Source organism: Pongo abelii, chromosome 8 (assembly GCF_028885655.2).
Source record: "Pongo abelii isolate AG06213 chromosome 8, NHGRI_mPonAbe1-v2.0_pri, whole genome shotgun sequence".
In the NCBI taxonomy this organism is placed as follows: Eukaryota; Metazoa; Chordata; class Mammalia; order Primates; family Hominidae; genus Pongo; species Pongo abelii.
Genome location: NC_071993.2, coordinates 85971182 through 85995808, shown reverse-complemented (window position 1 = coordinate 85995808; position 24627 = coordinate 85971182). Strand labels below are relative to the sequence as shown.

Genomic DNA, 24627 nt, shown 5'->3' with positions numbered 1-24627 from the left:
ACTTTTCAGCCACTATTCGCAATTACTCTCTGAATGGGATCACTATTACATACTGTAATAAGCAGTGGTTACACTCTTAAGTGACAATTATTTAGATTGTTTTTATGTTGAGATTTTAAAAACCTATTCTCCTTTGCATATATGTCAATCTCTAGGGACCTTTAGGGAAACATTTACTTTTTCAGGCATCTAGAATATTATTAGGAATATTAAAATCACAATGTATTAATATAAATCAATAGGCATTCCTCTATTAACAGAAACCGCATGAGTACTCTCAAATTCTCATTACAAGACACTGGCACACAGGAGGAAATGTCTATGCTGAGCACCTTGAGGACGTTGTTTCTTTACCTCGGTATACTAAAAGAACTGTCAATTTTCACTATTCAACATTTCCTGAGTGTTACCGATTCCCAGTCCGTGCACAAGGCTATGAGAATACAGATTCCCTCTCTAACATCTAGGAATTCACAATTTAGTGGGGAGAAAGGCACACAAACAATTAAACAAACTAGGTAAAAATAAAAGTAGTGGAAAATGTCGCTTTGAGAAATAGCATATACTCAAATTAACACTTACCCATTTTCTAAAAGCCTTGAGTTGTTTCAGCAAACACAATACATGGTGAAAAAAAACAGTACTCCAGGGAAGAACTCTTGGTTTCACAATTCTTAACATATTGTAACGTGACATCAGGCACGTCATTCTTAACCAGGGTTGGCCTTAGTCACCTCGTCTAAAAATGTCAGTATTAGCAGCCTAAACCCGAATCGTTTTACCAGCATAAACTAAATTGTCCTAGTGGCTCTTCCGGGTCAAAGATCCAGAATACTCACATACTCATCCATCAGATTACCCCAGTAATCATGGCCCAGGGAACCACTACGAGTAAACTAGATGAATTAGAGTTCCTAAACTGAGATAGACTTTAAACTTGTGAACTCAGAAAATGTATTACAAGTGGCCATGATACAGCCTTATAAAATGAACAAGAATAGCTGAACATTTTGTGTATCATTCTGGTACAATACGCGTGTGAGTTTCCTACCAGGAATCCGAGTTTCTGCACTACTGGAACCACGCCTCCCAGAGAAATCAAGGAGACACCAGAAAAACCTCCTCAAGGGACACGGAAAAATCACGGACAAGCTTTCTTCCCTTCTCACCTCCCCTCAAAAAAGCCCAGTGTTTTTCTTCCCCTCCAGCTATGCAGCTGCACCCAGCAGAGAAGTACTAGATTAGCATCATCTGCATTTCATTCCTTTTCTTTTGCAATAGCTACTCGCCTATAATAAACAGACCTTGTGCTCAGGGGAGAATTGACTTCCCCGTCCAGTAAAAATGAAGTTCCTTATTTTCACTAACAACGCGGTCTCCAATCAACACCCAACCTCCCTGGGGGGTGGGTGAGACCAGGCACGCCTCTCCCTGCCACCGGTGCTGCAAGCCTGACGACCCACACCTTAGGAATTGTCCCACTTTCCGAGCCCCTTCTGCTCGAGTGGCGAAGCTTCAGGGGACAGTGGAAGAGGCCGGGGATTTGGCGTGCACACCGGGGGGCGTCCTGGCAGGCCCGGGAGCGCCAGGCTGCCTCGGCTGGCAGGGGGCTCCCAGAGGCGGAAGGGGAGCGGCGAGCCCCATGCCACCCCCACTTACCCACTTTGTCCTTCCCGTACATGTGCCCGGCCACCTGATGCGAGAGGGGCACGCAGCCGTTGAGGAAGCGGAGTCTGCCGCCCGCCGGCTGCGGGGTGCCCTCAGGGGTGGACTCGATCGCCGGTGGGGTCCGCATTTCTGGGGGGCCCGGCGCCTCAACCCGGAGGGGGGATGGTGGCTCTGTTGCCATAACGGAGAGAAGCGGTAGCGGCAGCGAGAGCAGGAAAAAAAATAGGGCGAGGGAGGGGACGCCGGAGAACCCGGGGGTCGCTCAGGCTCGGGCGCGAGGAGGCCCGGGGGTTCCCGCGGCTGGTGCCCTCTGAGGCCCGGGGAGGGGGCCCATGACGCCGCGGGGGCGCAGGCGCTCCTCTGCCCAACTCTCGGCGGAACTCGGCTCCCAGCTCCTGTTCCTCTGCCGCCGCAGCCGCCGTCCCCGGCGCTGCCCAGTAGACAGAACCGAGCCGAAGAGCAGCAGCAGCGGCGCCCCGCGCTCCCTGGGGCCCTGACGGCGACGGCGGCCCCACCTCCTGCGCCCCCGCCCCCTCCCGCCGTCCTCCAGTCCCCTCAGCTGCCGCGCGCGCGTCAGCGCCGCCCGCACCGCCGCTGCCGCCGCTACTGAGCATGCCCAGAGGCCGTCCGACGGGACCCAACCCCCCTACAGTCAGCGGGGCGGGCGGGCGGCGCTGCCGGGACCTGGCGACCGCGACAGGGATGGGGCAAGCGCACCCCTGTTTCTTCTCACCCCCACCCCGCGGGCATTTCGAAGTCACGCGTGCTGCTGTGGCTTCATTCATTCAACACGCTTTTCAGCGCGTCAGCTCAGAGAAGCCAGGACTTCTAAGTGTGCGGAGCAGTCCGGCATTAGAATTGGAAGGCACTAGCATTGCCAACGTTGGCTCTAAAGGCCACCCCTAACTGCACTCAACTCCCTCCAACTCCCACCCCGCACAAAAACAACAGAAGTAAAAGCAGGCAGGTTATTAGAGATGCGCCTTCAAAATACCCTTCGAGTTAATCTCAGCCCCCCTCCCCGGATTGCTGTCTCTAAACCGCTCTTACCAAAAAATAAAACATATAAAAATAAAATAAAATTGGAACCGACACGAATTTCAGATTGTAGAAGACAGAGAAAAATTCTAATTTTTTTAAGTGAACATGTTTTTTAAAGAAAGGAGCAAGTTTTTTCTCTCTCCCACTCGACCTTTAAGATAGTGCAGGTTCCAAGGTCCCGAGTAGATAATTATATCAAAAGCTGAAAGGGATGGACACCGGTAGTAGCTACGCGAGGTTCTGGAATGGGACTCAGTCATTGATTCCTGTATGTCCGCCACTGGCATGTTACATAAAAGCTGGACCTGGCCTTGAAGGTAAATCGTCACAAGCACCGAGCAAGAAAAACTGGGGTCAAATCTTAGGTATCTGATTAAAGTAAGTGTCCTATTAACACCTGTTTCTGCCCCCCGAAGCCCACACACCTGGAAGAGACGTAAAATCTGGCCTGGATTCCCTAATCCCGGGGCCCTGTCCCTCGGCTTCAGGGCCCCGCCCCTCGGCGTTGCGCAAACTCTGTTGCTACCTAAGTCTTTTCCTCCTCCCCGCTCCCGTAGCTGTCAAAATCCGGAGTCCAGACTTCCTTACCGCCCAGGACAGCTCCACGCATGCTCAGCACCTACCAGGGTCGAGCTCACACACGTGCTTACGACCCGCCGCGGCGCCTGCGCGGTAGCAGCGCGGAGTCGGTGCTTTAGTACGCCGCTGGCACCTTTACTCTCGCCGGCCGCGCAAACCCGTTTGTGCTCGGTATCCTAGTGCACACGTCTTGCAAGCGACGGCGCCATGAGTCTGACTTCCAGTTCCAGCGTACGAGGTGAAGTGGGGCCTGGGAGCGGGTGAGGCTGGTGAGGCTCAGCGGTTGCCGCGCCCGCAGTTCGACTGGATTGTTTTACTACTGCCCTACGCGCCCGCCGGTCCTATAACCTTGAGATGCAGAAGGGCAAGCACTCGGCCCGGCTGCGGGCTCCGGGCCGGACAGCGAAAGGGGGCGAGGTCAGGGATGGATTGATGGTTTGGGGCCATGCCGGACCAGAGTCCACGTTTACCCCAGCTAGCCAAACCCTAACACCTAATGACCGCGCCGCTAGCTTTTCTTGTTCTCCCCTAAGACGCTTTCATGTTCTTAAGTCACATAGCCTGGAAAAGAAGGAAAGGTGGGAGAAAACAGCAAACCTGTTTGCCCTTCTCCTGTTTCAGTCAGCGTCGGGCCACAACGTCGATTTCCTGCAATCCTGAAGCATTGCGTGACTAATCACATCTTAGTTTTCCAGATTTTTTTTTCAAGGGATGAAACGCAGTCCGAGGTTTTCAGTTTTCCCGGTTTTTTATTATTGCTCTGGCATCTGACACTCGGTGGCAGTAGTCCAGGATAAAGGATTGAAAACCGCTTTCGTTGAACCTTCAGCTTTGAGTCTTCTTTCCCCTGTGCTAGTACCTAGGGTTTGGAAACAGTATTTCGCAGAAAGTCTCGTTATAATAAAATTAAGAGACTTTATAAGCAGTCATTTAGTGTGGAGTTTCACTTGATAACCATTCTTGGTGATGTTATAATTGTTAATATAATACTGTGTACCAGACACACGATATATGTGATCTATGCCCCTCTATAAAACGCCACTTCGCAAGGTTTTGAGTAAAGGCAAAGAGATTGTCTAGAGGTTAATTAAAAATACGTTCAGTAAATATTGAACGTCTGTAGTGCCAGGTAATAGAAAGTCCCTACTGACTTGAGCCCTAATTTTTTAATAGGTAGTTTCCAGAAATTGGAGAGTTCCACTTCTGTTGTCAAAATTTACCTGGCTAAGGGTGATATTCCATGACATTTCGAAGTTACTAATGATATAGAGATTATTATTTGCAAAAATTATATTAAAGGATACTCATCTTGAGACTTCTTTTAATAGAGGCAGCTTGGTGCATTTAAAATAGGGTGTGATTTTTGTTTTTGTTTTTTAAAAAACTATATTCTCTTGGGATTAAGACTTGTGAAATGAGATGTTCATGTGACTTGTACCACTGATATTTTTAATTTTAGAGGAAGACTGCACATGTTTGAGGTGGACCAAAAGATTCCACAGTATGTGTTTAAAATACGGGATCATTTTGTGTACATGAACACTAAACTCTATTTAGGTTGCATATTAATGAAATGTGAAACAGGTGAACCCCCTAGGACTTACCACTATCAGCAGGCTAGTCTGCAGGATTTCTTTTTTAGAGAAGACAAGTTGTTTTGTTTTGTTTTGTTTTTCAAGTCTAACCATAGGGGAATTCAAAGGCAACTTTCCCAATCATTTTCCATTGCCTAAGGAATAGGAAATCACTGAAGCAGGTTATTGGCTTCAACTGGAAGTATTCAACTTTGTTATGAGGAGTGATTATCTACTTTTTGAGACAGAGTCTCACACAGTGGCCCAAGCTGGAGTGCAGTGTTGTGATCATAGCTCACTGCAGCCTTGAACTTCTGGGCCCAAGCCATCCTTTCTCCTTGGTCCCCTGGCTTCCCAAAGTGCTGGGATTACATATGTGAAACACCACACCCTGCCATGACTACTTTTTTATTTCACCAAAAAGCATGCAAGTTGTCATGAGGACTCTAGGGAGAGGCCCAAAGCCTTTGTAAATCTCTTCTACCAACACTTTCCTCCTCAATATAGTAGTAGGTAGGCAAGATAGGGAAAGAGAATGTCGAGGGGATTTAACTTTTAGTGTTTAGATCACACACGTTTGGTTCTCCTCTCAAACTTTAAACCGAATTTATTCCTACAGATTGAAAATCAATTTAGATCTTTTAATTGGGGGAAAGATATCATGTCTCTTCTCAATTAAATGAATTTGTAATTATAAAGGGTTTAGAATGATATGTGACAGTGGTAAGCACTATATAAATATATGTTAAAGTGTGTACATGTATGCATAACTCTTGTTCATCATCAGAAGAAAAATAAAAGGTAGTTTATAAAAAAAATTTAATGGGAACCAGGTCAGGACTGGAATCAGGCAGAGGCAATGAGAATGAATGATTGGAACTGAGATACTCTTAAGATCCTGATCATTGAGATAGCTCTTGATACCAGTATGGTCGATAAGACCATTAGTTTATTATATTTTCTAGTACTAAGTGGCCTTCACTGCCTACTCATCCAGTCTCTTATGATTCCTCCTCATATCCAAATAGATGACCTTTCTGAACATCATCCTGCTCCTTGTTGTAGCACTCCTTGATCACTCTCACCCTTAACCCTTTCCCTTCTATTTGCAAGGAAGATGTTAACTCTTAGGCTGTTCTCTCTCCATGTCCTCCAGATGCCGTTTTCTTTTGCTTAAATCTTTGCCCCAGTGATACCTGTTGTTCGCAAATATTTAGCACCTCATAAAGATTTTCTTCAGCCTAAAGTCACTCATAATTCACCCTCATCTTTAAAAAAAAAAAAGCCAACTATACCAGATAATTTTAAAAGGCCTTCCTTAACCTGCCTTCCCCTGAAATCACTTTTTTTTTTTTACTTTACCCTCAAGTTGCAAAATAGGGATTTGTCTGTTCATCTTGTACTTCATTATCTATCCCAAACCCTGATCATTACAATGCTTGTAACCAAAATTACATTTCATAAATTCTTATTCTCTTTTATATTCTTGTGTATTTTATTGAAACTAATTTTCTAATTAATTTAACCACAACATAGGAAAATATTGTTTTGGTTCACTAAATTCACCAAGTCATTTAAAGTCACTATTTAAGGGTTTGTTTTTATCTGAAAAGGAATGTATGGATCATACTGAAAATAAAGGGGATAGCTCCTATAAGTTATAAACAATAAATGAAAAATAAGAGGGCTGGGCGCGGTGGCTCACGCCTATAATCTCAGCACTTTGGGAGGCCGAGGTGGGCAGATGATGAGGTCAGGAGTTCGAGACCAGCCTGGACAACGTGGTGAAACCCCCGTCTCTACTAAAAATACAAAAAATTAGCCAGACATGGTGGCACGCACCTGTAGTCCCAGCTACTCGGGAGGCTGAGGCACGAGAATTGCTTGAACCCAGGAGGCAGAGGTTGCAGTGAGCTGAGATTGCACCACTGCACTCCAGCCTGGGCAACAGTGCGAGACTCCATCTCAAAAAAAAGGAAGAAAAATAATTGGGGAGTTTGGAGCTATAGATTGGCCAAATTGATGGTTGTTAGAGCTAATTGAGGGTAAATGGGGTTCATTATAGTATTCCCTGTGTGTGTCTGAAATGGTCCATAATAAAGTTTTTTTTAAACATAGCTTCTTATATATGCCTGAAGTTTTTTGTTTGTTTTTAATATATGTATCAGGGAGTAAATTCCACACCCTGATACAGCAGGTTAAGAAGAAGGTAAAGATAAGTCATTTAGTATAAGAGCAATGCAGTGTAAAGATAGAAAAATTGCACATAGGAATTGCAAATTTAAATTAGTCATCCATTATTTCTTTTGACTCAACCAACATTATTGAATATCACTTATATGCCAGGCCTTGAGAAAAAAAAAATTACCAGGCACGGCCTGCCAGCCTATGGGAGATCTAAGGGAGGGAAGGGTTTAAGCACAGCTCCCCTCCCCCTCTCCTGATAGAAGTGGAGAAACATTATGATTCTATGGCAGTTGATGGTGGGCTGGAGAGGGCAGTTTAGAGCAGAAAAGGGGCTAAGGTAAAAGAAGCCGAGAGAGATTTCTAAGTTAAAGCAAAATAATGCTCATGGTAAAAGAAAAAAAAAAAAGCCGAAGATTGGGTTATATACAAGGCTGTTGAGTTTGGGAACAAGTCCATGTTTTCTCTCTCTCTCTGAATAATTTTAAAGAGAAAATCAAAGATTATACAATAGTACTCCAATGGAAGAATAAGCAAATGGGAGGATTATTTAGAAATTATTGGAAATGTTACCTTTCTCTACATTTGTGATCTTTAAAGTGGTATTTGTGTAGATATAAAGCGTGATTACACAAGGTCTGGTAGGGTGGGGTTGACCTAACTACAGGAATTAACTGTCCTTGAGAAATGTCTATAGAAAAGAAAAGCGAGGGCTGGTCATGGTGGCTCATGCCTGTAATCCCAGCACTTTGGGAGGCCAAGGCAGGCGGATCACCTGAGGTCAGGAGTTCAAGACCAGCCTGGCCAACATGGTGAAACCCAATCTCTACTAAAAATACAAAAATTAGCCAGGTGTGGTGGCGGGCGCCTGTAATCCCAGCTACTTGGGAGGCTGAGGCAGGAGAATTGCTTGAACCCAGGAGGTGGAGGTTGCAGTGAGCTGAGATCATGCCATTGCACTCCAGCCTGGGCGACAGAGCAAGACTCCATCTCAAAAAAAAAAAAAAAAAAGAATTGGGTCTCAGTAAAGTTCCTTGTTGCTTCTGAGATTGTGACAATTCTTAATAGGCATATACCCGTTTATCAAGGATTATTGGATGTTGCTACTTTTATTTGTTCAGTTTCTCAGGTCTTCAGTTCATTCTTTATCCTAATTGTTGATTTTTGGACCTGTCATCATTTTTGTCTATCTCTGTATAGTTTCCTTTTCCTTTAGAGTTGCCAGTGGCATCCACAGCTTTTTGCCAGAAAAGACTGATGATTCAGGCTACATTCATGAAGTGATAAAATAGCAACTTTTTTTTTTTTTTTTTTTTTACTTCTGGGAACTATTGCATTTGTCCCTAATGAGATTAGAGAATTAGAATTTGGGAAGGGAAAAAAAAAAAGAAATGGAAATTGTTTTCTCAAGACCTTAGAGCAAATACAAAGCTATTTTCCTCTAACACATGGTACTGTGACATTGGCTTAGGGTCATAAGTGGCCCTTGCTAGGGGTTAGGGGGTAGAGCACAAAGTGTGTGTTTTGATTCCTCATAGGGCAGCTAGTCTTGGGTATCTGGAGTCAGTTTCCATTTCTTTCAATGATGCCTTTGGTGTTACCCCTTTTCCATGTCTGTTATTCTGTCCTCTCTCCCACCATCACAAAATCCAAGGGAGGTAAAGCTTAAAAAAAAAAGTGACCCGTGGTGCAGTTGGCAAATTATATGAGAAAAAAGAATGCAAGAAGAATGGGATTTAATGACTAGGAGAGATTATTTTCGCCTTTCATGATGAGTTTCATGTAGAAATTCCTATAGTATTCTCTTTTTAGGTCATGAAACAAATTAACCAATACTAACCAGTTGTAGTTCTTTGGATCTCAGGACTTTTTGCAATATGCAGGTGCCATCAAACAAATATGTTATGAAGTACTTTATAATTCATCTGAAAAGTAAAGTGTAACTAAAATCGACCGCATTAAGGAAGTTGCGTTATTTTAGTCTTTTGAGATATTGCCCCCCTTTAAGTTTGTACCAAAGATGATGTTCAGCAAATGTTATGGTGCATATACTATGCAAAGCAGCGTTTTCGCCCATTTTGTGGTAGGTACATTAGCTATTCAGAGTGGCTTTCCATTAGCTAAGAAGTGGATTGCTACAGCTCCTGGCATAGGAAATGTTTTCTCAAGAAAGTTCCATGGTAAATAACATTAGAAAGGAAGATCATGAATCTAGCCAGAAGTCATAGCAAAATTGTAGACCTGCTTGGAATAACCACAGGGTAATACCATGAAACAGCACTAAAATTGGAGATAAATGTACACATAATGTGTACTTACTTAAAAAACGTCTTCTGATGAGGCCAAAGGTTTGAAGCTGTCAGGTGATATATTAACTTGTCTTCTCAGTCATGCAGGACCTGGGAAAGACGAAATGTTAATGTTTGTTAGGGAATTACAGCAAGAAAGAATGATAATGCTATGGGAAGGAAAACAGTATAAATTAATTTGTTAAGAAAAATACTACCGTGGTTGAAATAAAATCCAAGGAACACGTTAATTAGAAAGTGAGGATAAACCGGAAGAGGCAGAAATTATGCTCTCTTACAAGATGAGCAAAATGCAGGAATAAGTTAGATAAAGTCTAAATTATTAAATAAACTAGAAAAGAAGACCAAGATACAAGAGACTGAGAATGATCCTTTATATTACAGTTTTAGAAGATTAAGCTCCAGTTTTATGTAAGTACTATTAGGTATGGTGAAATAAGAAATCTGACTCAATAGTGCAAGTAAACTATACAACTAATTATTCATTATGTGTTTTTATTTGGCCTTGGAATGTGTTTTTTTGTACTTGTCTGTGTAGGGTTTTATTTGATAGTCTGGGAACTTATTTCAAACACTGAAGATCTGACTCAGGAAGTGCTGGGAAGGAGTCCAGTGTGTTTATCCTGACCCCTGTTCAACTTCTTCCTGCAGCCCACTCCATGCTGGGAATAGACAACTCTCCTCTGAGGCTGAGGCTAACCAGATTATGCAGAACTTTCTTCTCTCCAACATTGCCTGGAGCTGGGGTAGTTGTTAAGTCCTTGGGTTTCTAAAGACTTGAAAAGCTGCTTGAAAAGAATAACTAGATGGCTTGTTAGTCAAACAGTTTTTTTATTATTAGAAAGCAGAATAATGCCATTAAATTTAAAATAAATTTTATAGGAAATTAAAATAAATTTATAATTTATGAAATGAGAATATAACTATACTTATATTAATCATGTTTTCTACAAAATATGAAGTTAGTACATTCTGATTTTTATTTTAATGAGAAAACACTTTGAAATTTTAAAAAAAGGACTTTTGAATGAAGAATGACTTTGAAACCTGGAATCCTGCTACATATATTCCTTTGAATGTTTAACATTAAGGGTGGTTTTGTTTTGTTTATCTGTTTCTTTGGGTATCATTTCTCTTACAGCTTTCTGCGATAGTTACAATTGAGTTTTGGTAAATTAAATAATTTAAAAATCACTAAGGGATCTTACTATTTAAATAAACTCAAAGGAGTCATTTTGTTAACATAACAAAATGTTACTTGTAATCTGAATTTTTATGTTTCAGGGCTTTTTTTTTTTTTTTTTTTAAGCAATAGTTACCTGCAAGTTCACATGTTATTTCAAATCTACTTATAAACACTTTTTAAATGATTATTGAGCTTTGGTTTTTTTTTACTCCAGCTCTAAAATAATAATTTTAAGTTTCTTCTTCTTAATGTAGCTGTCATCACTCAGTAGAAAATACACAATTGCTTCAATAAGGGCCAGGGAAAGACATAACAAAGGACTATTATACCAGTGTTTCCTGGTCATTTTGTTACCATTAAAAACCTTGGACTATTAGGATGCTTAATACTCAAAAACTGGATTTTCTGACATGCATGTGATATTATTGGTGTATATTTTGATTTTGATAATTATTTGTTTTCCTTCCCTGCTCTAGTTGAATGGATCGCAGCAGTTACCATTGCTGCTGGGACAGCTGCAATTGGTTATCTAGCTTACAAAAGATTTTATGTTAAAGATCATCGAAATAAAGCTATGATAAACCTTCACATCCAGAAAGACAACCCCAAGATAGTACATGCTTTTGACATGGAGGATTTGGGAGATAAAGCTGTGTACTGCCGTTGTTGGAGGTCCAAAAAGGTGAGGAAAGCAATTCCTTCATACAGTACCATTTTTAATGTTATATTTCTTTTTAAATTATTCTGTCAGACTCGTATCACCAGATATTGTTATGATATCCCTTTTTTGTTGTTGTTGAGACAGAGTCTTGCTCTGTCATCCAGGCTGGAGTGCAGTGGTGTGATCTCAGCTCACTGCAACCTCCACCTCCCGGTTCAAGTGATTCTTGTGCCTCAGCCACCGAGTAGCTGGGATTACAGGTATGAGCCACCACGTGTGACCCGTTATAATATCACTTTTTCTTTCTTTTTTTTTTTTTTAATGAATCCTATTCTTCTTTGTCTTCCATATGCTCTTAAAGGATTATATTTTCTAAAATATCTAACCAGTATGCAGTAGAATTACGTTGTACCCTCATCGAGTTCAGGCAGATTTAACTATATTCTCGGCCAAAGAAAAGAGGCAAATCCCTTTAATTTGCTCTTAGGATTTCTTAGCTTCCACTGTCCCAGAAAGTGAAGTGTACAGCCTAATCACAAGGAGAAGCAAAAGAAGTGAAATTTTTTTTTGAGCTTTCAAGCACCAGATACTAAGACAAAGTTAGAAATTTGAAAAGAAACTTCTTTAAAATCACCCGTAAAAACTTATCTGATAAATGTCCTATACCTTCTTTCAGCTGCAACTCCTCTAGTTAAATATCTAACAATATAGGATCCTACAATCTTATATGAGAATTGTGTTTTATCAAGTCCTTTTTGGAGGTGTCATCTGTGAAACCTACAGGTTTTAGACATGATGGCAGCTAGTGATCCACAGTTGATAAAATGCTGTCTCGAGCATCTCAAAAGGATTTGTACACTGAATGACTTCAGGATTTCTGGTGTGTTGTGAGAAATATGGTATAAACACTGTACTACCACTCTTAGCATTCAAATAAAATGGATTTCAGCAGGGCGTGGTGTCTCACACCTGTAATCCCAGCACTTTAGGTGGTTGAGGCAGATCACTTGAGCCCGTTAGTTCAAGGGCAGCCTAGGCAACATAGTGAGACCATCTGTTGAAAAAAAAATAGCCAGCCATGGTGGCATGCACCTGTAGTCCCAGCTATTCAGGAAGCTGAAGCAGGAAGATCACTTGAGCCCAGGAGGTTGAGGCTGCAGTTAGCTGTGATGGTATCACACTGCGTTCCAGCGACAGAATGAGACCCTGTCTCAAAAAATAAAATAAAATACAATGAAAAAAATAATCTTAAAGGGCCCCCAAAAAAATCAATAAAAATAATGTATCTGTTTTTGAAAGCACGTTATGTTGGGGATCTCTTCCCGTAGTAGAGGGTCATTTTCGCAAATAACTTGTCACAAATATGGAAGAAGCCACATACTAGGTACAGGTTGAGCATCTCTAATCCAAAAATTTGAAATCTAAAATGCTCAAAAATTTGAAATATTTTGAACACTGACATGACACCACGAGTGGAAAATTCCACACCTGACCTCATGTGACAGTTCACTGGTTGAAGTCAAAACACAGACGCACAGGACACAGTTAAGTCAGTGACCCAAAGGGAAAAAAAGGCCCCCCACCCAGCTGCTGATGTAGGTATTCTGGTGGTGCTATTTTGCTGTTAAATTTCCCAGAGCACTTTTTTTTTTTTTACTGAATTAATGGTTTGTTATGTTTTTTACTGTTAAGTACTGACATGTGAATACATGCAAGAAAATGATTGCTTATCAGTAGCATATAAATTCATAGTCGGGAATGATAGTGATGCAGGATAACCACAGATTGTCCACATGTGTGACTGAGATGGTGCCACTTGCTTTCTGATGGTTCATTGTATACAAACTTTGTTTCATTCACAAAACTATGTAAAATATTGTATAAAATTACCTTCAGGCTACGTGTATAAGGTATATATAAAACATAAGTAAATTTCGTGTTTAGGCTTGGATCCCATCCCCAAGATAACCTCATTATGTATATGCAAACATTTCAAAAGTTGAAAAAATCTGAAATCCAAAACTTTTCTTGTCCCAAGCATTTTCTTTTCATTTTTTATGACCAAGTATTTCAGATAAGGATTACTCAACCCATACTAGAAAGCATATTTCACTCCTTTCTCCCAATAAATCCAGTGATAAAGTACTTAGGTTATGCCATTTTGTTCAAAAACTCCTTGATGAATATATTGAATATAAACCAAAAATTAATAAGCTCATTACAACAAATTATGAAGAGTACTATCCATTTGGAATTTGAAATTGTTGATAAGTACTAGTGGGGTTACTAGAAAATAATAAAGTAATAAATCTAGAAATTGTGGAATTTCTAAGTTGGAGTTTTATAGTTCCTTAGTGATCTTCAGTAGTTCATCTACTATCTATATGCACGCGTGAGAAACATTAAAGATTTAAAAAACAGATGTCACAGATGTATATAGTACATGTAGTGTAAGTGGTCTAAATAAATGGAAGCTAAAAGGAAGACATTACACCATGAGGCTGGGTGCAGTGGCTCACACCTGTAATGCTAATACTTTGAGAAGCCAAGGCAGGAGGATCACTTGAGGCCAGGAGTTCAGTACCAGCCTGGACAACATGGTGAGACCTAGTCTCTGTTTTTTGTTTGTTTTTGTTTTTTCTTAATTAAAAAAACACCACATCTTCTGGCAAAGCATAGTCATATACTTGGGAGTTAAATTGCTCCGAGAAAAATTGGTAGCATTTGAATAAACTGCATATATTGGAGACTCTCAAAATCTGCAAGAAAGGACTTGTGAACAAAGGTGAAATGGATAAAGAATCTAATCTGGTTCTTGTACTGCCCTTCCCCAAGGAATAAATCTAAATTGAGGAGAGTCTTGAGGACCAGTGTGAGGAGTTTGTGACTCCAGACATGGGGAGCTCCTTGACAGGGGTTTCAAACATAGAGTTATGATACTTTTACCGGGGTGCTAGCTGTGGAAATGGAGACAAATGAGCAGAGACATAAAACATTTCAGGGAAAGGATCAGCCAAACGCACTGACTTCTGTGTGAAAGACTAGGGGAGAAAAACTAAAGCTCGTTGAAGGATCTAAGCATGTAGGATTAGAAGAGGGTTATGCCATTAACAGAAATAAGAGATTCAAGGTGAAAGGCTAATTTTCCAGGACAGCGATAAGGAGTTCTGTTTCAGAGAGCGAATTTGAGGTGATAGTTGAATGGAAATGCACAGCAGACAACGTGAAATGTGAGACATCGGGGTTGGAGATAGAGATCAGCAAAACTGATGAGTCAAGTGTAGGAATGCAACTGATCTTTGATATGGATAAAAATCAAGGGCTAAATATGAAATCTTGGGGAATTTTCTGCATTTTGGAAAGGGGACAAGAGCCATTTAAGGAGATGGAATGGGCCAGAGAGGTTAGAATAAAACTAAAAATATCATAGCTTCAAAGTAGAAGAGGGAAAAATTTCAAAGATTTGGTACTGAACATTGGCCTGTGCAAAGACAACTACATGAATAGACAAGACTATTAGATTAAGCAATTGCCATTTTGGTGTCATTTCAACGGAGTAATTAGAATAGAAGCTATGTCCAAATGAGTTAAAGTGCGAATTAACTAATAAAGAAATGACAGACGTCTATGTCATATTTTCCGTAGATGCAACAGTGAATGGAAAGAAAAGTAAGATAATTGCTTGAGTGAACACTGCAGCTTGGCTTTGAGATCAAGTAAAGGGTGTTTGCTTTGATTGGGTTTTCCCAGAGGGCAAAGAATCCAATAAACTAAATATGGGCTTTCATGAACTAAGATGTCAAATATTTCAGGAAGAATCACCAATGGACACAAACTAGTGGTGTAAATGTTTATTAGACTTTATAATTCAAAACATTCCAGGATTATTCTTTCATTTTACAATTTAGAGTTTCCAGATGGTTAGGCCAGGGACTGCCATTTCCTGTAGGTGGACTGAGAGAGGACTAAGAGAGAATGAGACCAGTCATTTTATTTCCAGTTTTTTCATGCCTTTTTTTTTCCCCCTCTGGCTTATCTTTTATGCCATTTAGTGATCCTCTTTGTGTCTTGAATTTGTCAGTTCTGAATTTTCATTGCATCTTGGGCACTTATTCCTGCATTAATCAATTAACAGTTTGCTTTGAATATTACCCAAGTTAGCAAATGATGTTATTCTTCAGACACTTTTGGAAACTCCCCACATTCCTGTGGTTCTAAGGTTATCACACAGGTGCCAAGTCACACACTTAAATGCCAGTTCACAAAGACTAATTAATACCTTTGATTAAGTGGCTACATTGAGTTTATAGTAGTAATTTTTCCCTCATACAAACCAGTTTTATTTATAACAAAATTTAAACATCATTTTACCAATGGAAAAAATGTTATATGCGATACAAATTTCAATTCTAATTCATTCTTAAGGTGCAGTCACTAGTAACCTGTTGTGTGTCTGTAACATTTTGAGCAGGTTTCCCAACCCTAATGAATCAGATTTCTTAGTAATGTGCAGAAATTACATTTTTTAAAAACATATCCCTCCCTTTTGTCCAGTGCTTCTCTTGCCAGCATTGGTATGTCATCTGATGTTTCAGAAATTGGCTTGGCTTTTTTTTTTTCTTTTTCTTGAGACAGAGTCTCACTCTGTCACCCAGGCTGGAGTACAGTGGCGTGATCTCAGCTCGCTGCAACCTCCACCTTCTGGGTTCAAGCAATTCTCGTGTTTCAACCTCCTGAGTAGCCGTGATTACAGGCATGCACAACCATGCCCAGCTAATTTTTGTATTCTTAGTAGAGACAGGGTTTAACTATGTTGGCCAGGCTGGTCTTGAACTCCTGACCTCAAGTGATCCACCCGCCTTGGCCTCCCAGAGTGCTGGGATTGCAGGTGTCAGCCACTGTGTCCGGCCCAGAAATTGGTTTATTTTATAGTACAGGCTTCCCTCAGTGTCCATGGATTGGTTCCAGGACCTCCCATGGATACCAAAATCTGAGAATGCTCAAGCCCCTGATTTAAAATGACAGTATTTGCCTATAAGCTATGCACATAATCCTGTATACTTTAAATTATTACATCATATCTCGATTACAAATAATACCTAATACAGTGTGAATGCTATGTAAATAGTTGTTATACTGTATTGTTTAGAGAATAATGACAAGGAAAAAAGTGTACATGCTCAGTACCCATACAATTATTTCAGCGAGTATTTTCTATCAGCAGTTGGTTGCATCCATGGATGTGGAACCCACAGATACAGATAGGGCCAACTGTATTTCACAAAAGGGCTATCCATATTTGAAGTGAGAATGAAAGGAGCCAATATAGAGGAAATGATTAAAGTGACTACAGGGAAAGATACTATTTGAGTCAGTGGTATCTTGACAAAGGGTGGAAGGAAATGAGAGTAAGAGCACAGATGTGAAACTCAGCCCTAAAAAGGAAGAGATAGTCTTGCTTTCGAAACAAGAAGATGAAAGGACTCTGATGTAAGAGGGAAGGGTATGGGATGTAGTATTGCTAGGTTCCTCTCCCTGCAACTTCAGGTTGGTTACATCATTTGCTGAGTTGTATGATGGCCACCTAGGAGGCAGTTCAAACAAGGACAGCAAAAGAATACAGACTAAGAAGAAAGAGAGGAAAGTCTTACCAGTTAACATCAGGAGCTCAACTGAAATTGAAATGAAATGCAACTGGACATATTTAGACTCATTTTCTTTCATTTACAGTGTATAAGATTTGAGTTGTGATACTTTTGTTTTGTCGTTGATAGTAGACTTGATCCTGGGTTTTTTTTGTGGGGGTGGGTGTTGGGGGAAAAAGAGAAATCCTCCATCCTGTTAATGGCTTAGAAGTGGATTTTACTGAGTCTTTCTTCATAAAAACGATATTCTGAATGTTGGTGACATTCCTTGGCCAATCCACATAAAGACAGTCTTATAAAAATCTTAATTTATCTTTGTACATTTTCATATTATAGCTACTGTCTTAGGTTTATTGAAATATGTACATAAAAATGGTATAAAATATCGTAATCTCTAGGTTAGTCTCAAAAATCTCATTACTTCGTTTTCGTTCTCAACCAAAACAAGCATATTTTCTGGACAGTTTATGGTAATGAGCCAAAATGGTGCCAGGCAACTTCCTTGGGACAGAAAATCAAAACTCTAATACAAAGTACGAAGTTCGGAGAAGGAAGATAGTCTTTAAAAGAAAATTGTTTCAGGTGGAAGAGATAAGCCAAAGAGGAGCATTTATTAAAACAGAGGCATAACTTGAGATGTGGGGCCATTAAAAAGAAATCTTGTGTTTTTATGAGGATCCATATAGCATTGCTAGCTTTCCAGGTGGAGAGCAAGGATCTCCAATGTTTTTTCTACTAAAGCTTTATTCCAGCTTCTAACCCTTTCTTCCCCACTTTTAAAGATATTTGGGATTTGTAGTGTTCAAATTGGGTTAACAAACATAAAAGGATGTTTTCTGGACATAAAGGAAATTTGATTTACAGACTTTTTCCAGGATTTGTTAATAAACAAACACTGACATCTTAGAATAAATTATCAATTCTACATGAACTGAATTTAATATTCTTTGTGTGTTTTTTCATAATTTAAAACAATTTAACAAATTTCAAAATTTTTAATGAAAAAGTTAATAAAATTCTCATATTTTTGTACATTATTTAATGTAAAAATTACTGTACTTCCTACATTGTATTTGAAAGTACATAATGCCAGACACAGTGGCTTAGGCCTGTAATTCCAACACTTTGGGAATGTAACGGCCAATGTAGTGAAACCTTGTCTCCACAAAAGAATGTAGAAATTAGTTGAGTGTGATGGCATGCACCTATAGTCCTAGCTACTCAGGAGGCTGAGATGGAAGGATCCCTTGAGCCTGGGAGATTGAGGCTTCAGTGAGCTGCGATTGCACCACTGTGCAATCTAATTTAATCTCTTAAAAAAAACAAAACTGTATATCCACCACATATTATCTTTCTCCTGCATAGGTCAGAAATAAAGCAAGACACATAAGGCAGTAATTCCTAGGGTTAAGTGATATAAAAAGTACCATTAAAAAATATGTCTCTGAACAAAATTATTTTTAACAGCTAGTTTGCATTATAAAGGCATAAAAGCTTTATACACTTTAATCGCATGAAAGTTTATTAACAAATAACCAGGATAAACTACTCATTGCTTTTTAAAGAAATGTTTATTTGTTTATTTGTTTGCTTTTAAGAATATAAAGAAACAGGCTAATTTCAGTTTTTAGGCAGAATTGGGTGATGAGAAAAAATGTATTCTCACTTTTGATATATGACTTTCTTAATATTTTGTAAGATTTTCTTTGTATATTTTCTATAGATTTCTCTCCTATTCTGTATATGGAGGAAAATAATTTGAGAAAATGTTAGTTTCTAATATTTTCAACATAAGATTAAAAAAAAAAGTTAAACATGCCATTTCAGTAAGTTATTTAGAAATATTTCATTTTTCAGAAATGTAGCCTGCATGGATTTAATTTACAGTGAAGTGTTTTGTGTGTGCTATTTATAAAAATAGAGTCTCTACAATGTAAACTTTTATACTCACTGTAAAATCATCTGTGTTTGTTTATTAAACATATGTCACTTTGAAATGCTGTACTTTGCTGTGGGATACATTTTAGTTTAATTTTTATAGCCTCTTTCCTCATCCCTGCCAAGAAAAAACTGAAAGTTTGACTTTATGTTTTTGCATCAAGGCTTGTTTCTGATATGAATATACTGTGTACCACATCTTATTGACCTCAAAAAAAGAAATAATATAAACTTTACATATATTACATTTATACTGCCCTCTATGACAGGATAGAATTTATATCTGGAAATAAAAGATATGCCAATACCTTGAGTTTTTCTGTGATTTTTAGCTAATTTAGTGCCTCTTGCAATTATTTACAGATAGATTAAAATTTGATTACTTTAACATCAAGTATACTTTTGGATATCAAAGTTTAAGATTAAATACCATCATTGTCAAGTTTCACTGATCTGTTATGCTCCCTTCACTGCGCGTAATGAGGTACTTGTTCCTCATAAGGCTAAGACTCCTCTTACTTTACTCTTCTAAATAGGCTTCTTCAAAGCAACAGTGTGCCTTAGACTAAACAGTGAAACTCTAGATTCTAGAGTGTAGATACATTCAAAACACCAAGATTAATGCAAAGATGCTAGCTCTCGACATTTGACATGAAATAGAAATAAAAGATACAAATATAGAGAAACAAAAAAATTACTGATAATTATACCTTCTAAGTGTAAAATCCTGAAGAGTTAAGTGAAATATTATTAAATTCTTATTTTTTCATTTTACAGTAGAGGATATACTTGTTAAAAATGATTTTATATAGCAAGAATGTTCAGATATGAAAATAATTATAATAGTGATTAAAAATATGACAGAAATAATCTTACCAGAATATACATGAGATCTGAGGATGAAAACTACAAAAGAAATTAAAACTTGGCAAAAAACATTCTCAAGCTTATCTGGAGGAATAAAGTGATAAAGTTTAATAAAGTTAACAGGCCAGGTGCGGTGGCTTATGCCTGTAATCCCAGCACTTTGGGAGGCCAAGGCGGGCGGATCACGAGGTCAGGAGATCGAGACCATCCTGGCTAACACGGTGAAACCCCGACTCTACTAAAAATAGAAAAAATTAGTCGGGTGCAGTGGCGGGTGCCTGTAGTCCCAGCTACTCAGGAGGCTGAGGCAGGAGAATGTCATGAACCCAGGAGGCGGAGCTTGCAGTGAGCCGAGATCCTGCCGCTGCATTCCAGTCTGGGTGGCAGAGGGAGACTCCGTCACAAAAAAAAAAAAAGAGGTAATGATGAATAATGAAGGAAAATTAGCCCTACAAAACACTGAAATGTTTAAAATACAAATATCCCAGCTTAGTAGGCCGATCAACATAAGATAGAACCTATAAATAGGTGCTTTTACATGTGGAATTTATTTTGATAAAGTTACGAATCAAGGTAATAATGTAGGAAGCAATAGCCTCCAGTAATGCTGAAGCAACAGGATCTTAGAACAGCATTTGCAAAGTGTGCTCTACAGAAAACTATGATAATAGAAATCAAAATTTAAAGTGTCCATAGTCCAGTCACCTTGAGAAATTCTGGGATAAAATTGTGTTTTTTATAGCAAAATTAAAATAATGTGTGCTGTGATTCAAATAGGCTATATGATACGTTTTTAAACACAGAATGAAACCAAATCAGAGTGTCTTGCAGGATTCAGCTTCTTTGGACCACACTCTGCAAAACACTGTGTTAGAAATTTAGTTTTGTCCCTTTCCCTCCCACTGGACACCAAAACATCAGTTATATCTAAAATGTGAATTCATGAAAATGAATGGAAATTTATATTTGTCACGTCTCCAGAAGAAAGCTGTCTCCATGAATGATGTTAAAAAGGGAGATATTGGCATATTTGTATGAAAGTGGAGAAATTGAGAATATGAAAAAATAAGCAAAATGAAAAGATTTGGGAAAGACTGCTGCAAAAATAACAAAGGAATAATATGCAAGTTGATTTTTTTTTTATTTTTTGTTTTTATGTTTTTTGAGACCAAGGCTGGAGTGCAGTGGCGCAATCTCGGCTCACCGCAACTTCCACCTCCCAGGTTCAAGCCTCAGCCTCCTGAGTAGCTGGGATTACGGGCACTCGCCACCATGCCTGGCTAATTTTTGTATTTTTAGTAGAGACAGGGTTTCACCATGTTGGCCAGGCTGGTCTTGAACTCTCAACCTCAAATGATCCACCCACCTCAGCCTCCCAAAGTGTTGCGATTACAAGCATGAGCCATTGCGCCTGGCCGCAAATTGATTTTAAATAAATGAACTTAAACTCTTAGAAGTAAATAGGCAATAGACATGTTCACTAGAAAGGAATGTAACTAATATATAAACATAAAAAAGGCCTTCAACACTCATCAAAATCACACTGAAATTCAATAAATGATGTGTGTATTATGCACAAGTCAATTTCTTCGTCTTACTAAGTAGCAAATGTAGTTTACATATGCTGTTTAAGAAAGCCTATATAAGATGGCCAAGAAAATCTTTATGTTATGTTATATGAGTTAAGCATCAACTTCCACTCTGCCAAGCATAATACTGATTTTGAGATTAGATGTTTCACATTCATTTTTTCTCTTCCTAGTTCCCATTCTGTGATGGGGCTCACACAAAACATAACGAAGAGACTGGAGACAATGTGGGCCCTCTGATCATCAAGAAAAAAGAAACTTAAATGGACACTTTTGATGCTGCAAATCAGCTTGTCGTGAAGTTACCTGATGGTTTAATTAGAATGACTACCACCTCTGTCTGATTCACCTTCGCTGGATTCTAAATGTGGTATATTGCAAACTGCAGCTTTCACATTCATGGCATTTGTCTTGTTGAAACATCGTGGTGCACATTTGTTTAAACAAAAAAAAAAAAAAGAAAAACCAACCTCATGGCCTGTGGGTTATTTTGGTCTTGTAAGGATCCGTTTCTTTAAAATACTGACATATAGAGTTGTACCTTACATAGAATATAGTTGTATCTTGAAGTCAACATATTAAATTATTCTCAAAATTATGTATTTGCAGATTGTACTTGTAAGTTTCAAAGAAAAATTATCGTCTTTTCATATTGACCTAGAAACTAAATAGGATGTGATTCAGCTACATTAATTTCTTAATACAATCTAGGAAAGACCTGTTGTGGCCTTGATTTTCTTGACATTGGTAATGACACTGAGAAAATATGGCTTCTGTTTTTCACAGTTTTCAATCAAAATGATTGATGAATGTTATTCTGCTTAATTTCATAAGTCAGGTCAATAATAAAGGGGTGGTAACTTCTTCGTATTTATCTTCATAGATATTTAATGAAGATGGATCCATTAAAGGAGCCAATAGTGAAAATGTAGTTAAAGGTGATATTACATTTAAATTAGTCATGAAGAATGTCTTAAAGTCTAATGTTCCAGAATTCTGGCCCAAGGAATGGTAAGCACTTGAACTGAGGACTTTGAAGGAATTGGAACACATAATGTCAAGTCTTTTGATCACTAAGCCACATATCCTGACAGAAATAGTAGTCACAAGATTAGATCAAAGGCGTGGGAAGATTTTTCCCACTCTAGCTAATCAAGCACATGGCTTTTAAATTGTATGATCTTTTTCTTAAAAGCAAAAATTTGAAGACAAGTGTTTGTTTATGTAATATTCTTCAAAGACTCCGAGCAGAAACATTGCATTCATTGTTGATTCAGAAAAAAGAAAATATAAAAACTGAAAATAATTAGCAATGAAAGAATTAAGACAAATAGTTCATAAATATTTTTAAAGAGAGATTAGGTTTTTGAATTTCATAGGTTAGAAGGAAAATCATGGCAAAATTTATAGAAAATTGGGCAAACAATTGAAATTGATAAAGCAGGTAAACATCTTTATCATTTATTTTAGTATACATAAATTCTCAGTAGTAGTCAATCACAAGTTTCTACTTGCTAAAATCCATTTACCTTGACAGGAATCAAACCTGACAGCAACATTCCTATATAATATATGATCATGGCTATTTTTAAATATATAGTTTTCTGTATTACTATAAATAAAAGTTGGTAACAAAATTGTACAGTGGTTTTAAGAAGCCCATGTAACTAACTTGGACATGTCTTTAAGTCACATATTCATCATAAAATCTAAAATCCTGCAAACTGATTCTATTAGATTCTTAGGGTAAATTTTTTCTTTGCCCGCCTCCTTCTTTTTAAGATAAGTATGCATGTCAGCAAAACAGAGCAATCATGCTTTTAAAGATGAACTGTTTTAAAGAAAAATAAATGCATCAACTCCCAATGTTTCTGATAAAGGGACATCCTTCTAACTTAACAGACTATTCTTTATCTTGAATTTGAAATTATATTGTTAGTCGTGCATTTTTGTAATGTCAGGGGGAACCTGGTACCAGTTCTCAAAACTATAGGATTATATGAGTGTGTGTATACGTATGGCGAAATTATAAATGACCACCTTACTGTGAAATATAGATCTTGAGCATTTTGAAAGGCCAAAATAATTAGGTAAATGTATTTTCAAGGTCATGTTAAAATGTTTACATGCTTTTGAACTAGCATTCATTTATGATTAAAACCCTTTTCAGGTTATTTGACCTAAAAACCAAAGTGAGTGTGGTTAGGTTAATATGAGATTTTTTTACACAAAAATCATTGTGTGCAATTACTGTTCTAGCTAAGCACCTTAATGCTTCTAAGTGCTTTTCATTTCGTTGAGGCAAGACAAGTGGGGCTTTCATCTTTTTTTTCTCTATGTCATTTATATTCTAGTTATTTCTGAAGAGTTTATAGTAGGTTGAGAAGTTCCTAATGTGAAAAATTTTGTTCATCTGTTCATGCAACAGACATTTATTAGGCGTCTATAGACCATATAATTGAGACAGAGAAACATTTTGGAGAATTAGAAGCTCACACTATTTATGGCATAGGTTATATAATTATGGTAATTTATGATTTACTTTCTTGACAAAAACAGCTACAACCATGTATACCTACTATTTCTCCTACAAAGTAGGTGAGATTTTTTGATTTTACATTAGTTAGGGAGGTTTTTGATTTGGTTTTGCTTTAAGATAGGCATTGACTGTAGCTTCTGATTAGCAACATACAGTATTTTGTGCTTGGGTATCTGTGAGGGTGTGTAATTCTAGTTGTCAGAAGCTGTGCTTTTTCTCCTTGATTTTAATACTAGCTGACCTCAGGCAAAGCCACTCACCTCTCAGCCTTTTAAATTGTGAAGTGAATGGACTAAATGGCATTTTAGGCAATTGTTCCCAGATTCTAGGCCAAGAGTAAATATTCAGCTCTCCTCAAAGGAAAAATATAAATAATGCTGATAGAAAGCTCAAATTTGATTTTTTTATTATGATTATTTCAGCTCTTATGGTATTCAAGTGTCTTTTATGAAATGTTGATTGTAGTCGCTTGGCAAAATAGTAAGGTGGCAGCCCAATGTTGATCCCTACTTTTTTTTTTCACTGCTCCATGGAATTTAAAAGTCTGTGAACCACTAAGCCAACATCCTATCTAAAGTTCTGAGACTTATTAAGGTATTAAAGTAACAGTTTTATTTTGAGATTTAGCTTGTGTTATATGGAATTTTTCATTAGCACAATGTGTTGAGACTTCATGGAAAGTTACTGTAAAAAAAAAAAAAAAGTCCTCACTTCCATTCAGTTTACCATCATGGATCCAAACTAAGGGTAAAGCCAATACATCCTAATGTGTGCCCAACCCATAACTTTAAATGATTAAATGAAATACACAACAGGGAGATCTATTGTTAATGTGTTAACCAAAATT

The 24627-nt window shown here is 38.4% G+C and overlaps 2 protein-coding genes across 6 annotated transcripts in view; one reads left to right on the top strand and one right to left on the bottom strand.

Annotated features, from left to right (window-relative positions):
• IPMK (inositol polyphosphate multikinase) overlaps positions 1-3208 on the bottom strand; it is a 79218-nt gene extending 76010 nt beyond the window's left edge. For 2 of the 4 annotated variants that reach the window (XM_009245586.4, XM_002820922.5), the window contains exon 1: positions 1660-2714. In XM_009245586.4, coding sequence (XP_009243861.1) covers positions 1660-1849 — 190 coding nt within the window. In that variant the 5' untranslated portion in view covers positions 1850-2714. The other 2 variants (XM_063727640.1, XM_054522563.2) reach the window with 2 other exon arrangements.
• A 70-nt stretch (positions 3209-3278) lies between these two features.
• Positions 3279-24506, top strand: CISD1 (CDGSH iron sulfur domain 1). 2 transcript variants are annotated; one of them, XM_054522564.2, is made up of 4 exons: positions 7261-7386; positions 10007-10101; positions 11018-11223; positions 21415-24506. In XM_054522564.2, the coding sequence occupies exons 1-4, from the start codon at positions 7325-7327 to the stop codon at positions 21502-21504; spliced, it is 453 nt and encodes a 150-aa protein (XP_054378539.1). In that variant the 5' UTR covers positions 7261-7324; the 3' UTR covers positions 21505-24506. The 2 variants fall into 2 exon arrangements, with proteins under 2 accessions (XP_002820967.1, XP_054378539.1); XM_002820921.6 differs by lacking the exons at positions 7261-7386; positions 10007-10101 and adding an exon at positions 3279-3526.
• The last annotated feature ends 121 nt before the right edge of the window (positions 24507-24627 follow it).

Coding starts and splice junctions, on each gene's coding strand:
- CISD1 (XM_054522564.2), top strand. CDS start 7,325: ATGATTCTATGGCAGTTGATGGTGGGCTGGAGAGGGCAGTTTAGAGCA. Junction 7,387..10,006: donor AGAGCAGAAAAGGGGCTAAG/GTAAAAGAAGCC, acceptor TTCTTCCTGCAG/CCCACTCCATGCTGGGAATA. Junction 11,224..21,414: donor GTTGTTGGAGGTCCAAAAAG/GTGAGGAAAGCA, acceptor TTCTCTTCCTAG/TTCCCATTCTGTGATGGGGC.